Source organism: Rhipicephalus microplus, chromosome 5 (genome assembly GCF_043290135.1).
Source record: "Rhipicephalus microplus isolate Deutch F79 chromosome 5, USDA_Rmic, whole genome shotgun sequence".
Taxonomy (NCBI): Eukaryota; Metazoa; Arthropoda; class Arachnida; order Ixodida; family Ixodidae; genus Rhipicephalus; species Rhipicephalus microplus.
In genome coordinates, this window is record NC_134704.1 from 39,425,883 (window position 1) to 39,440,847 (window position 14,965).

Genomic DNA, 14,965 nt, shown 5'->3' on the forward strand with positions numbered 1-14,965 from the left:
TTATGACGCGCGCTGATTAACAGGAATATATGCAGTTTTTTCCTACTCATTGGTTCAGAAAGAGAGAGAAAACGGCTAAAGCGCGCGATGGATTGTTATAGATTCGCTCGTACTTGACGGACTCTTAATATTTTAGCGTCAGTCGATTCTTGAGGTGATAAGCCCATTAATTGTAGTCATTCAACGATTGCTTGAACAAGTGTTGCAGGACGCTTCCAATTTGTCACCTCCATCCACATGTCTCCATGAGCATAAATGAAAAGCCACGAGACGTGCTCTTAGAAAACGTCAACTTCATGTATTGATGCCACAATCAACAAATCTTACCACGCTGTGATGATGTGACATCATCGATCACTAAGAGGCAAAACGACCTCAAAGGCTGCGCAGAAAACTTGGCTGCAGCGCTAAGTCTTTCGTACGTGTTTCACCACATAAGTAGAGTCTAACCACTGCGTTGGCGTGGTCGTGCTTGGCAAAGAGTGTGTCCGTATAAGATCCACTGGTTATCCAACTTCCCACAGTGAAATGTCTTCAACTTATTATATTGATAGCTACTATCAGAGTAAAGTGAGGGACACGTTCAAGGGGCGCCGCGCTTTACTATGAGTGTGAACAATTCTACTACAACACTTAAAAAAGCTCTAAGCTTCTCTTGCTATGCCCATACAACGAAGCTTTGACAACCTTATTAGCGTTTAGTTGACATATTACTGGCATACACACGTTTGAGGGCGTAGATTATTGAATCACCCACGACGGAGAGCTTCAACAACGCTGCTGATGAAACAAAAAGTATTCTGTAAAACCTTCCGTCCATTTAATGCGCTAAACAACAGCACTTACGTGCGTGGAAAATGTTTGCAATGTGTTGGAAGTTTTGGTATAAACTAGACAGAACATGGGTGAAGCCACGTTCAGACTTTCCTTATTGGCGACAAAGCTTACACTGCGACAGCCAGGTAAGTATGGCAGGCTTCTGTTCGTATTCATGGTAGGCTGTAGCAAAGTATGACAAGTGGGGCTACAAAACTGCATTTGCAGTATACAGGATACAGAACAATGAATGACTGTGGTAGTTGCATTCGTGCACCTGCTTAGATATTTTTGTACGTTTGAGCGTTAGGCGGCTTTAGAAATTTATCTAGTGCCTTTTACAACCATTCACAACACATTTAGAGCATCCATTCAAACACTTGTAGCTTTAGATGTGAAGGAATTAGATTCTAGAATTACTTTGTACTTGTGTTTCCGCATGCTTCAGAAATTCTGGTGTCCTGAATTTAGAGTACGTGTATGCCAAGTTCAAAGCCACAGAACCTGCAATGCACAGCTATTCCCCGTTCCAGCACCTGCATCATCAGTGCACATCCGGGCTCGGCCATTCAAAGATGGTATACCCGCCAGCGTAGAGTGCGAGGTCCTGGGTTCGAGACCCGCTCCCCTCGTCATGTGGTACGTTGGTGACGAAGGTCCCCAGGACGCCACGTTCACCCACGTACAGGAGGATGCCGATGTTGCCACCAGCGTGCTGACGTTGACGGTGTCCGCTAAGGACAGAGGCAAAACGATCACGTGCGTCGTCGCTCATCCAGTCACCGAATACCGGCTGAACGCCAGCTTCGTCGTCGACGTTCACTGTGAGATTGTGTTGTTCTCTGTACGTTAATCTTAGAAGGCCGAAAGTTGTGCTGTAGGTGATACGGTTTCGTGAAGAAAGGAGGCATGCCAGCAAATACAGACTCATCTCTTGTGTCCGGTTCGCCATAGTAAAACACAGCACAAAGTAAACGCGGACAAGGTGCACAGTGGACTAGCCCTGACTGCCAACTGTTCGGCTTATTGTGAAACGACTGAAGTATGCATTGAAGAGAAAGGGGATATTATGAAACTTCAAGCGGCGCATGCGTCGAGAAGCACACTATATTCCTTATTCAAAAACCATTCGTTACGAAGATAGCAACATTCCTTGAGTAATAATCAATCGTGTCTCTACACGTGTTTCAATTCAAACTTGGCCCGCATTACGACTGTGGGACAATGTTCGCTAACGTTGACATTTCTAAGAACGGCTTCTTTCATATCTTACCATATAGGAAATTTGTGAAGGAAATTTGACGGGACTTCATGTTTCGAGCAGCATGTCGGTACTTATCTCTAGAATGACTCTAATCGATACGTCTATTCAAAATTTCGGTCCAGGTTATTTGCCTATGGTTATGCTTTAACGCACTACGACCGCATGCGTTAAAAAGTACACTTGTGATCTGTCACGTCTGTGCAGCTCATGTACATACCTATTAAGAAATTAAAAAAAGAATATGGGATGAAAAGAACCCCTACGGGTTGAGTCACTTGCTAGAGGATCGTGGGCCATGCGTTTGAGAAGCATAGCTTATGTAATCTTGTTTTTTGAAACCGCAGACAAACCCTCGCTCCGACTGAGAGTCAACGCCACGAAGATCGTTTCCGGAGAGGACCTTTCTATGGAATGCGAAGTTGATTCCAATCCCCCAGCAGTCGAAGTGAGCTGGCATCTCAATGGCCATGTCTTCAGCATCAGCCGAGCGCCTAGTGTCCCGACTGTTTCGGTTCCGTTCACTAGGGCGCAGCTTGACCGTTCCGACTCGGGAAGCTACCAATGCCGCGCTTGGAACAGCTGTGGTGTGGCAGTGAGCAACTTCGTCACCGTCACTGTTACTGGTAAGAATAACGTCATTTCTTTAGGGCGTCAACAATCTAGTAGAGTTGACTTCTTGAGCGAAGTATGGCGGGCGAATCAAGTGGTACAAAAACCTCATGTCATTTTGGTCGCCCGTTGCGTAATGCTGCGACGACGTCAAGTTCTAGTAAATTTGTTATGTATTCGCGTCGTCAGAATATTGTATCACATGAGGTCAAATGATGTCGCCACGGGGTATCATCGCTTCGTCAAAGGTGCGCTGATCCTGGAGGTCGTACAAAACCACGTTAAGTGCGAAAATATTCAGTTGGGAAGGAACAATGCGATCGACTGACAAGTAATCGACTGAATGGTGGAGACCCCCCCCCCCCCTCCCGTCTCCAGGCTACACGAGGATTACAGTATATGCAACATGTGTCGCGCATATTTTATAGCGTGAGCATTCGAGAAACACCACCCCTGTAAACCCGTGCGCTGTAACGTAACACCGTAACAAGGGCTGTAACACCACCACAGTACTTTAAAAAGAAGGCAAAACAGTGGAGTTTCCGTAGCCGTTAGCGCTACCATACAGTCAGTACAGGCGTTTGCCAAAGCAGCTGTCGCTTTGGGTAACCATACCATACGTGCTAGTGCTAACTAATGTAATGGTGGTTCCAACAAGACTAATGTCGGTTGGGGTGGGTAAATATAGCTGAATATTTGTTTATGTCACCACACGCCAAGTGGCATATGGATATGTAGACATTTTTGCGAGCAACACTCAGTGTATGGCTTTTATGACAAAATTGTATAGCAATTTGTTTTGAAATCAGTATGGTTACGTTTCGTTCTATTATTTCTGCAAATAGCAGCTCAAAATAGCAATACAATAGTGAACCCTATCAACGACACTCTTTCATCCTATATGGCGCATTTCGAACAGGAAATTGAACAATTTCCTTACTTGGCAGACGAAGTATATAATGTGTTTGAAAGAAATTAAAAATGATAATGTATGAAATCTGGGGCGCTTAAATTCTCATTGCAACATAACTGCGGGAAAACAATAGATGTCCAAGTGTCGAATGAAGGAACACACTCACAAATACGCTATTTCTTTTCATTTTTGCAGGAGCCGATGGCCTGTCGACGCTACTGACAGCTGATTTCCAAGTTATCGCACTATCTGCTCTCGCATCGTTAACATCGCAAGTCCAGAATTTCTGATGCGCGCACATTAGGCGATCTCTTGATGTTAGCTTTTCTTTTATTAAGAATATAGACCCTAAGTGCGTCATATAGTATAGAAATATCAACAAACTAATCCAAGAACAGTAATGACGATTAGCGCACACAAATGTACGTAAGAGCAATATTTTATATATTGTAGGAGCACGGGTGATTGGTTCATCTTTTAACTGAATACCTGCTCTTGGTCTGTGCTTTTGGAAAGCTCTTTAAATTGCTCTTGGAAATAGTTTTTAATTGGTCTTGTTCTGTGCAATTTCCTGTTCTAGTGTCCGTGTCTGTGTGTGCGCCCTTATTCAGTTAACATTTTCTATAATATAAGAAAATCTAACATCAGTGCGTGACAAGAACGTCAACCAACCCCGCTTCTCTATAGCAATAATGAAGTGAGTGAGGAACCATCTAAATCCGACAGGGTCATTTGCAAAATCCACAATCGCTGCTTACCGAATAAACTGAATTTCAATGCACACACATATCTAAAAATACTACAAGCAGCCTTTCTGTGAATCCACATAATTGATTTATATAATAAAAGAAATAAAGAAGATGAAAATGTTCCGAAAACCAAACCCGAATGAGCACATGTGTGGCTTCAAGTTGAACATGTTTAGCAGAAATAAAAAAAGGAAATGATAGCCGTTGGAGTAATTCTAAATCCCGTAATTTCTGCCGTCCTTGTTATGGCGCGAAAGTCGATACTCTCTGTATGTCGAATCACGAAGCATTCCGCGGATGATAATACTCCGATGGTTCAGCGTAGGCAACTGAGGTAACCGAAAGCTGAGAGTGACATTGATTCGACGCTTCCTGGTGGTCGTCTTTCGAAGGCCTGAAGGCCACTGGTATTCGGCCGAGATGTCATCACCATATGCGGATTCTGGGAAAACGGCAGGACCACCTTCGCCAGGTAATGACATCCGAGAAGTGCTTGCGCTGTCTCGATGCATGCGATCATCGAGAAATTTGTCGACTCTCCGCCTGGTTTGAACATCGGCATTTGCGACCTCCTCAATATACGTCGCTGCTAGAGTACGCTCAATCAATGCCTTGACCGATATAGGTGCTGAAGACAGTGTGGACTCGGGCGTCAAGCTAGACGCGAAGTTAACGCTTTCAGTACTGTTGAAGAGCGAGTGATAGACAGATGCGTCCACGCCACCACCACTCTCCGCGAGAGGGAGCGGCAAGTCGAAGTGTGTGCTAACCGCCATTTTTAGGCCCAGCTTCGAAGGCTGCTTCGTCACGAACTGCGAGCTTGCAGTATTCTGAAGTAGTCCGCGCTCGTTGAAATAAGGAAGCGAGCGGCGAGTAGATTGTCTCTTGGACGCTGTAGCTTGAACGATGGCCCCAGCCCCCATGAGCCAATCCAGCGCGAACCCCGCTGTATTGTGTGGACCTTCTGGCGACGGCAGCTCGAAATCTCGCAGACCATCACCGACACCGACTTCGCCGAAGGTTTCCACGATGTCCATAAACGGGTTCATGGTTGTGGTACCATGGTCAGTAGCATGTTCCATGAGTGTTGTATCGTTCCAGTCTGTGGGACTTGATTCCAAGTCCTGGCGATTTCTAAAATCAACGACTCCTGCGTAAACGAAATATAGATAGAGAAAGGCCGAGTGTTTCTTATCTTTTTTTCCTGAAAGTATGCGTGAACTAGTGTGAAACTCTGAGAACGTAATTCATGTGTGGCGTATTGCGAGGTAGTTATCAGTCCAGGCTTATATTGAAATAAAGTATTGTGTTATTGGAGCAGAATATCAAAATACGTGCTTTTCTGCCACGAAATCACAGGCTTGTTTCTTGTTTTCGAGAAAACCTAGTGAAACCAACAGACTTAATGAAGTTTGGACCGGCAACGGGGTCTCTTTTGTAGACAATAAATGTAGTGCTGTAGTTAGGAAATAGTAGGAAATAATGAGAGCAAATGAAAATAACGAAAAAGCAACCTCACTTCTGATAGGGAACAGAACACAACTTTCGCATGAATGTGGCTGTGTGACGATACCTTAAGTCGTGTACTTTCATTCGATTTCAACAACAGACAAGTGCCACCGATAAGCAAATCCTCATGCCCGTGAGGGTACATTGAATAAAATCATGTAAATAAGTACACCACAGGCTTATGTATGTATGTATGTATGTATGTATGTATGTATGTATGTATGTATGTATGTATGTATGTATGTATGTATGTATGTATGTATGTATGTATGTATGTATGTATGTATGTATGTATGTATGTATGTATGTATGTATGCATGTATGTATGTATGTATGTATGTATGTATGTATGTATGTATGTATGTATGTATGTATGTATGTATGTATGTATGTATGTATGTATGTATGTATGTATGTATGTATGTATGTATGTATGTATGTATGTATGTATGTATGTATTTGATACTTCTTGTTAAACGTTTCGATTCTATCAGCGATGTCTAAGATTATGAAGCAATTTAAAGTTTCATTCGAGTTTGAACTTGAACACCTTGAGGAATGCCTGCACAGCAGCTGTATTGCAGCGTAATTTTTTTCTACCTTAAAGACTCACCCTTGATAAATATATGTAAGAAATGGCAGAAGCAACTAGAGGAACCTGACGCTTCACTAAGCTAGTGTTCTCACTACAAATGTAAGGGTGGGAATGATGTTATGTTCTCTGCTTTCTACTTCATCAAAAAAAAAAAGCTACACCAGTGTACGTCGGCATTGACATCCGTTGTCGGGAAGTCACCACCTGATTATGAAAACTCTTCCTGTCGTTCCTTCATCGTTAATTCTACATTCTATCGGCAAACATCGAGATAAAAAGCTGTAGCACCTTTTGCGTGTTGAAGCAGTGCAGGTACCAAAGCCAACGCAACCACGAACACTAGAATGCAAATGATGATAGCCAAGCAGGCGTAGAGGATGTAACCATTACGGCTTGCAATTACGGTCGCATCATCGGACGTCGGCAGGTGATCTCCAAGCTCGGTTGTGCTGCGCTCGAAAAATTGTGCTGTTTAAGTGAGGCAGTCATCATTCTTCAAAGGCACTGACGATCGCTTTTTCACAATCCATTTTTTACAGCGGAACAGAATTATCACCCTCATAGTGTTTGTTGCTGCAGTGGTTGATTGCAAGTGCACATGGTTATTTATAGACAGCTTTTTTTTAACCTGAAAACTGTATAAATATTCATGAAGGCGTCCTTCATCAATACCGTGATATGATAGCGATGTCCACAGCCCTCCTCGCAAACTGTTCATAACTCTAACAGTTCTTAGTTTGCAGGCGTGAATGAAACTATGTTTAATTATCTTCATTCGTTAATGGCAGTGCTTTCTTGTTGGCTTTGAGAATTGTGAATTCCAGGCCGGGTGCTTTGCGTTAAAGTATTTGGCTCACGTGTTCTACGATGTTTTGACTACCGATCCGCAGCGTTTTGTAAACACGTTGAAAACATTTTGCAGGTTCTTTTCAGGTTGTAATGGCAGGAGCAGGGCATGTTGGACTAAGGCAAGATAACTACTGGTCATTAAAACTAACAGACTGGATTCCAAGAGAAAGTAAGCGTGCGAGGAGGAGGCGGCAGGTCAGGTGGGCAGATAAGATTTTGTGATGAAAATGTAATGGCAGCGAGCACACGATCAAATTATTTTACAAAACATAGAAAAAGCTTTTGGTCCTGCTGTGGGTGTAGCCAGGCTTATGATGATCACGATGCTGTGCAGACAAGGATAACAGACTAAGCGTATGCGCATTAGAAATTTGTCTTGCCTTACCTCTGAAAATTCAGGCTTAAAGCGGGGGCGTTAGGGTCTGGCCCCTTACCAGGGGTCGTGCCCTCCTGTGTCAACGGAGATTTGAGCTTCTCGTCAGTGCTGTCAACCTTTTTAACTTCATCTCCTTGCTTTTCAGTTTCCTTCTTCTTCCTACTTTGCTTCTCTTCTTCTTTTTCTTCCCTATCCTTTTCACCGTTCGCTTCCTTACCTTCCTCCACAGGCTTTTTGCCCCCGTCCATGCGATGTTTCGTCTCCGCGTCTTCTTCGGCCTTCTTGCCAGCTTTATTTCTTTTTCCAGTCGCCTTGGAGGGCTTTTTCTGGCTATCCACACCCTCTGCTTGCGCCAGCATTGCTTGCAGAGCGGCCACCAAGTCAATAGGGCCTCCTTCCGCTGGTGCCTGAGGAGGTAAGATTGACTGAAAAGGGAGATGACATTCAGGCAAACCAGGGCCCAGAGCAGCGGGTGCCGGAGGAGAAGGAGCGGCTTGCTCAGGCGATCGCTGTCTAGAGTGCCGCGTTCGTACTGGTGGTGGAGACAGCAGCAATCGAATCTGCTGCATCATCATAGTAACGGCAGCCGCGTCCACCAAAGGACTAAGTGGCGGCTCCTGCTGAGGAGGAGCAGCGTAGTGTTGGTGGCAAGGCGCCGGGCAAGGGTAGGCTTGTTGGGCAGCAGAAGCTGGCGGGGACGTGCCTGCCAGGATAACTGGGCCCTGGCCACCGCCACCACCTTGCGATGGCAGAGGTAGGGGCATCGGCATCGGAAGTGGCATTGGTATGACGGTAGTCCTCGAACCGCCCCCGCTGGTACCTCCACCAATCGGCACTGTGACGATACGAGGCTGTGTGTTGGTTACTTGCGAAGTGATAATAGGTGGAACTACAACCTTAACTGGATAACAATGCATGGAAACGGGGCCTAGTAAAAAAAAAGCAGCAATGACGCCAAAATATTTTGGCTCGAGGTGAAGGCTGATGTTCCTTCTGTTGTTTGCACATCAACTAAGACAACGTGCCCATATACAACCAACTACCACGTCGATTATGCCTGAGTACAAGCCAGCTCATACATTTACATAGGTAAAACAGCGCAAATGAAAATAGATATAAATATACACAGAACTAACAACATGTCCACTTGTTCATGCTTTATTTGAGGCAGTTTCACTTAACAATAACAACATCAATTCACAACGTGACAGTCAGTCGACAAATACGACAACTTCACGTAGCAAGAGTTGTGTACCAACAAGGTGTCTCACACCGTTTAGAGAAAGCTGGAGCGAGGTATAGAATTGTGTTTTCTTTTGGCTGGCAACAATTTAGGCAGCGTTTGCACGGCTGTGGAGAGGAAGCCCGATGGTGAGAAACAAGGCACGGGTTTTTGCCAGGTCAAGGACAGGTGCAAAACAAAGTCGATTACGCCGTTGCTGTGGCGTACGACATTCCGCTTTCGTGTGTGAAGCGTTATGCTGAACAGAAATGGCGTTATATAAATAACAGGGTTTTGAATCACAAAGCTTCTCTAAAGTGACAGGCGAGCTGAAACATTCCTGTAGATTGTAGCGAATGTGGTTGCGCACCCTCGTTCAGCCACACTACAGTAAAATCTAAATTCAGGGTAGCGCGTGAAATTGAAGAAGCATATTTTATCAAAAAAGTCGGTGATTCATGTGTCGCGAAAACCTCTGTCATGTTATTTGGCACTGGGGTAGCTTTTCTGGAAACGGGTCATTAATACGATCAGTCTGCTCATGTAATAATTTATTCTACATGTATTCACGCAACTGGTTGCACATGTCTGTTTGTTCCGATCCATTCTCAGTTGTTTGTGTGCACTGTGTCCAGGTGTGTTCCTTTTGAGCCTATGTTTTTTGTGCACCACCATCGGGAAAGTGACATGGCTGTTACATCGTAAATTCATACTCTAACAAAGGGCCGCAACGTTTATGTTAGCTCAAGGCTCTTGGAGTCATGCAATAGTTATCAATCATGTTATATCAGAAGCCAGCGCCCAATGGAGAGACAGAAAGTCTGATCTGGCGATGATATTAAAAAGTTCGCAGCTATAACGAGGCGGCAGAAAGCACAAGACCATGTAGATTGGCGGATCATGGGAGGGGCCTTTGCCTTTCAGTCGGTGTAGTTTGGCTGATGATGATACAATGAGAAGAGAAAAACCGGACAGACTGAAAATTGAAGGCAGGGTCGTGTGGGTTAAGAAGCGAAATTGGAGAGAACGGGTTCTTACCTGGTAATACGGAAGGCATCATAGGTGCTCCTGGTACCATGGAAATTCCTGGAGTAATGCCTGGGTAGGCAGCAGGCACCATACCGGGCACCATACCAGACATCATCGCAGGCATCATACCAGGCATCATTCTGGGCATCATGCCGGGCACCATACCAGGCATTCTACCAGGCATCATTCTAGGCATCATTCCCGGCATCATACCGGGCATCCTGTAAGGCATTCCCGGCCTATTTCTGCCGTCATGCCCTGGCCTCATCCAACTTAAGCCAGGCTCCATGTTTGCCCCATGCGGAAAACGTCTTTCCCTCGAAGAAGATGCGGCAGTCGTCCTCCTTACTGGATGTGGGTACCCTGCAGGCGTTTGACGTCGAGGTGTCATTTTCTGCCCAGGCCACCTGTACTCACTCGGTCCTCGCAGTGTGTCAGACATTTCGAAATCGGCACCATCAGTGGCTCTGGTATCTGAAAAAAAGGACACTTTCAGAAAAAGAAGAACAATATTCAGAGACCTACGAATTTTTTTAAAAATCATATCCGGGGAAGCTCTTGGTATGGTGGATTTACTATAGAGCATATTTTCTATATAGTGTATTGCATGCCTCGTAAAATGGCAAAATCAATGATCGGCGTCACACGTCAGCCGTATCAATATGAGTGATGAAAAACTAATAAACACGTGATAAAATTACTATATGACGTAATCATGACGTAACCCAATGAAATAAAGGGTATGCCAAAAATGGCCCAATCACTGAACCAGAGCGAAACCCGGTGAGATGTAGAAAGTTTTTGAGGGGGGCGAAGGAAAATCAGAACATCAACTGACTAAAAGGAGAAAAAAAATGAACGCTTGTCGCAGTTGAGTCATCTTCGGTGGATGACTGAGGGACTCTGTGAATTTTACAGTTGGTGATTGAAATGTGAGATTAAAGAGACATGCATTCAAATATCTCGATGTCTCTTTCACTCAACAAGCAGACGGTTTAGAAATGAAATGCCGTGGTACAAAACAAACACCATTGTACTGGAAGTACAAATAAGGAAAGTCATTCGTTTCTTACGCTAGAAGCCTCGCAACTGAGGCCAAATTGCTCACGTCAGCTTGTCATGTACATCAACAAATCATACACTTTTACGCGACGCCCACGTTTTCGACGCGACAAGGCAGGACTAATCAAATTAATGCTGGTTAAGCGAAAATCGTTGTTCACTGCGTCCAGTGTCCGTGGACCCGATACCCAGAAGTTAGAGATATACGAAAGCACGGTAAAGAGATGAGTTTGTAGTCACAGTGTGTCATGAATTAGCCTTGATGTAATGAGATAAAAATGTGGGCAGCAAGAGAAGAAAAAACACAGGTGTCGGAAGGGCGAAAAATAATCCACGTCTGATTGCGTGAAGTTATTTCAGATGCTATTACGGAGATGGTGAATGGTTAATTTTGTTTGTACTTGTGCTCCTCGAATGATTTCCGCGTTACTGCCATGTGTATGTACAGGTCACCAGGGTCTTTGTCAAGCCGTCCTCACGGCTTCCAGCATTGGCAACCTTCCAGTTTTTTTGGTAAATAAAACTTTTATTTATTTTGAATGGAAGTCTCATGATGCGCACAAGAGATCACTAAAACAGAAAACCACCGCACCGAAGTTTTGGATAAGTTCTCGTATCATTGCATTGTTGCCTGCTGCTAATGTAGATAGAACGTGAGAATTCCGTTTCTGAAATGGCCGCACGCGAATACGCCGAACTTTTATACGTTTGCGTAAGACGCCGAAAAGCATCATGGTTTACAGAATTTTCTGCCGGAAATGTTTCCATGAACGCGCTACTATTGAGCGTTATTTAACATAGTTACAGAAGACCGCACGTACAATTTCTATTTTTATATGGCACAGCGCTCACGCTATCACCCATTTAGCATACTTTGCTGTTGGTGTGTAACTTAGACGCTCTTTTAGAAAAGTTCAAAGTGCCAGCTCCTATGTGCATATTGCATATGAAATCAGCCTGGCATGTGCCAACGTGAAGCACCAGACGCGAAATAGACTTGCAGCTCTCTGTGAGTACAGTGTATAAAACGCCAGCCCGGCGAAGATAGCCACCGTCAGCGTAGTCGGGGCATCAAACTTGATTGATTTATTGGACTTGGTTTGATATATGTATTTGTCCTAATAAATGTGATAGCCAGAAGAGTGAAAAGCCGCTCAAAAATAATCTTAGAGAGTCTTTCATTCTTGTATATGCAAATGCGGCCTTAAAGGCACAGTCATTTTGTTTACATTATCCTAAAATAGAACACTGTCATAAGCTTTGACGAAACCACTAAATGATTCAACTTGAAATGTTCACGCTGCAGTCATATACATCATAATTCAAAACATTACGGACAGTGATGTGTTTCTACGGGATGGCATGATGTAAGTGCTAATATTTACTTGCTTAATATTGAAACCTTCAATGCACAAGCTACGTAGTGAAACTTTTCAAATTAAAAACTTAGCATATACAGCTATAAGAATACCCTTTAAAAAATATGGTAAAATAGCGTTGGGCTCTCACACGGCAATGAATCGACGCAAATATAATCAAGTCCGACGTCTAGGTGCTATATTCATATTTAACTGATATCGTCGCGGTCACTTCCCTAATGAACTTTGCCGAAACGCAAATCTTCCTGCCTTAGAATTAAGGAGAGCAGTAGAAAAATTAATATTTTTTTTCCTTATTGTCAATTATAGGCTTAATATCAACGAACCGGACGTTTTCAGATCACCACAGAATCCACGTTTGAGGCACAGGTATAGTATAGGTTCACTGAACCTACATTGACGCAGATAGACTATTAATAGTATAGCTATTTCCCACGAGTATTTAATGAGTATACATGCTGGCCGATTCACTGGTTTTCTCTACTTCTTTCACTGCATTCTTAAACTAGCTCCATACTCTTCACTATTCGGGTCATTGGGTATTTTTAAAATATAAACGCTAATAATTAAGGTCACGCTGTGGATGCGAAGAGTGCGTTTGTGCGTTTTTTTTCTATTTTTACTTTTTTATATTTTTGCAGTAGGCAGTGCCCTTTAAAACATATTTATACTCATGTCACGTAATTTTTTCTTGCAGAGCTGTATTTGAGTGTTAACTCCTTGTTTGAATGATCCTTTTAGCGTTAACAATAAAAACAAAGAAACGAACGAACAAACAAGTATACCGGCCAACGGTGATAATAGTCCCATGCTGCTCATAACGTCGAACATTGGAGCTCTCCACCATGGTTCGGGTCCCGTTCCTGTCATGCAGGGTACCAAAAGAGACGCCCAGGGTGCAGCTGCGCTGGAGAAAGACCCACTCGGCCGAGCGTTTAGTTCAGGAGCGGATACTGATAATCTCGCCTCGCCCTTTTCTGCCGCCCTTCGCTTCATTTTTTTTATTTGCCACCAATTCTGGAGACAACTGCGATGGAGAAAAAAGCAACGGTGGGCAATTCACCTGCCTCAGGATTGTGTGCAATATTTGCCTTTAGGCAATTACTGAACAACAATTATGTAAGCTAGTGCCTGTGTCTTACGTTCGCTATCTGCGCATTCGTGACCTTATTTTTATTTCCTGAACGAAAACGTTCTGTTCAGCCTAGCAGGAATTGCCAGCGATGAGATCTTTCAGTATGGTCGCCGAATAACCGCAAGGAGTCATCTTGATTTGCCAAAGTCAGACATTCATTAACATTTGTTGTTAACCTACCTTATTCAAGCTGAGCAAGCGTGGCGGGAACACGGGGTAGGCAAAGGGTGGAGGTTAGTCTCCCCCTCTCCTAACCACCAAAAGGGGACGCCAACACCCCGTTACGTTTTTTTCGTCATACTTGTACCATCACGTGCTTCAATCAAGGGTTAACGGCATGTAGTGTTTTGAATATATGACAGCGGCCGAGAACACTTTATTGGCATTTCAAAAGCTGTTTACTTTCCGCCTATTCTCACAAAAAATCCGGGAACCTGTGGTATGGCTTTCAGAAGCACATAGTCACTTTATTTTCATTTTTGCCTCCATGGCAAGGCCTGTTTATTTTGAGCTCGGTCAGTATGGCACGAAGGCGGCGGCCTTACGCTGAAGCTCGGTAATTGATAATTCGTGCGCGCGTCTACGAGAGGAAGCATACAATCAGGTAATGGGTTGCTGGGCCGTCATTACAAGGTGCACCTAAACTATATTTTTTCGTGTTACTACCCTGCAAGGCAACAAAAAAAGCGGCTTGCTACGCAAATTATTGGGTTGTGAGCTTTGTCTTATTTATTACTGTGTTGTGGTTTTGCAAACAAGATATAAGCATCCACACAACTACGTGCTATCAAAGTAAACTAAGAAAAGTCGGACATACCGTCTATCTCGCGTACGAAGGTTGAGCTTTCGGGAGCGAAGGCAGCTCAATGATTTGTGCAAGAATATGGTGATGATCAAGGAACAAATTCTCACAAATAAGTTGACACAGTTCTGCTAGGTAAAGGAACTTGTAACAAAGCCACTCACCACGAGCGGAAAACCCAGCTCTGCAGGACGTGTTTTTCAGAGAAGCAGGGAAATATTTCACAACCCTTGCCAACACGATATGCTTCTTCTTTTCCGAGAAACGTTTACTTGCTTGCTTATAGCTTGATTTGTGGCTTCTACCCACTACGAGGGAGCGGCCATGAAACCGGTGGTTAGCTTACAACAAGATTTGGGCATTCGAAAACAGATAGATATGAAACCAATTGCCACAAGAATAAACAAGACCTTCAAAAGGAACGTACTATATAGAGTATTACAGTAACTATACGGTATGCAGGAATTTATGTTAACAGAGAATTCTTCTAAAATTCACAAGAAATTTGCATATGACTAAGCAGACGTTCATGTTCTGGAAACCCGTAGAAAACACGCCAAGCGAAAGAATGTTTTCGAAATGCAGAGAAAATTTTAAGCTTCTGAATACGTTTTTAAAATGATTTTCGCAATGGCGAGTAAGCAAAATATCAGCAA

At 43.7% G+C, this 14,965-nt stretch overlaps 2 protein-coding genes across 2 annotated transcripts; one reads left to right on the forward strand and one right to left on the reverse strand.

Annotated features, from left to right (window-relative positions):
- The first annotated feature begins 1,355 nt into the window (after positions 1-1,355).
- On the forward strand, positions 1,356-4,545 carry LOC142817240 (cell adhesion molecule 4-like). Its single transcript, XM_075894302.1, has 3 exons — positions 1,356-1,640; positions 2,425-2,703; positions 3,798-4,545. Exons 1-3 carry the CDS (start codon positions 1,451-1,453, stop codon positions 3,890-3,892), a joined length of 564 nt encoding a protein of 187 aa, XP_075750417.1. The 5' UTR covers positions 1,356-1,450; the 3' UTR covers positions 3,893-4,545.
- Positions 4,546-7,530: 2,985 nt separating this feature from the next.
- LOC119186298 (uncharacterized) lies at positions 7,531-10,397 on the reverse strand. Its single transcript, XM_075894303.1, has 2 exons — positions 9,941-10,397; positions 7,531-8,515 (listed from the first exon to the last, which is right to left on the reverse strand). Exons 1-2 carry the CDS (start codon positions 10,371-10,373, stop codon positions 7,686-7,688), a joined length of 1,263 nt encoding a protein of 420 aa, XP_075750418.1. The 5' UTR covers positions 10,374-10,397; the 3' UTR covers positions 7,531-7,685.
- Between the last annotated feature and the right edge of the window lie 4,568 nt (positions 10,398-14,965).

Coding starts and splice junctions, on each gene's coding strand:
- LOC142817240 (XM_075894302.1), top strand. CDS start 1,451: ATGTGGTACGTTGGTGACGAAGGTCCCCAGGACGCCACGTTCACCCAC. Junction 1,641..2,424: donor CTTCGTCGTCGACGTTCACT/GTGAGATTGTGT, acceptor TTGAAACCGCAG/ACAAACCCTCGCTCCGACTG. Junction 2,704..3,797: donor CGTCACCGTCACTGTTACTG/GTAAGAATAACG, acceptor TCATTTTTGCAG/GAGCCGATGGCCTGTCGACG.
- LOC119186298 (XM_075894303.1), bottom strand. CDS start 10,373: ATGTCTGACACACTGCGAGGACCGAGTGAGTACAGGTGGCCTGGGCAG. Junction 8,516..9,940: donor GATGCCTTCCGTATTACCAG/GTAAGAACCCGT, acceptor GTATCGTCACAG/TGCCGATTGGTGGAGGTACC.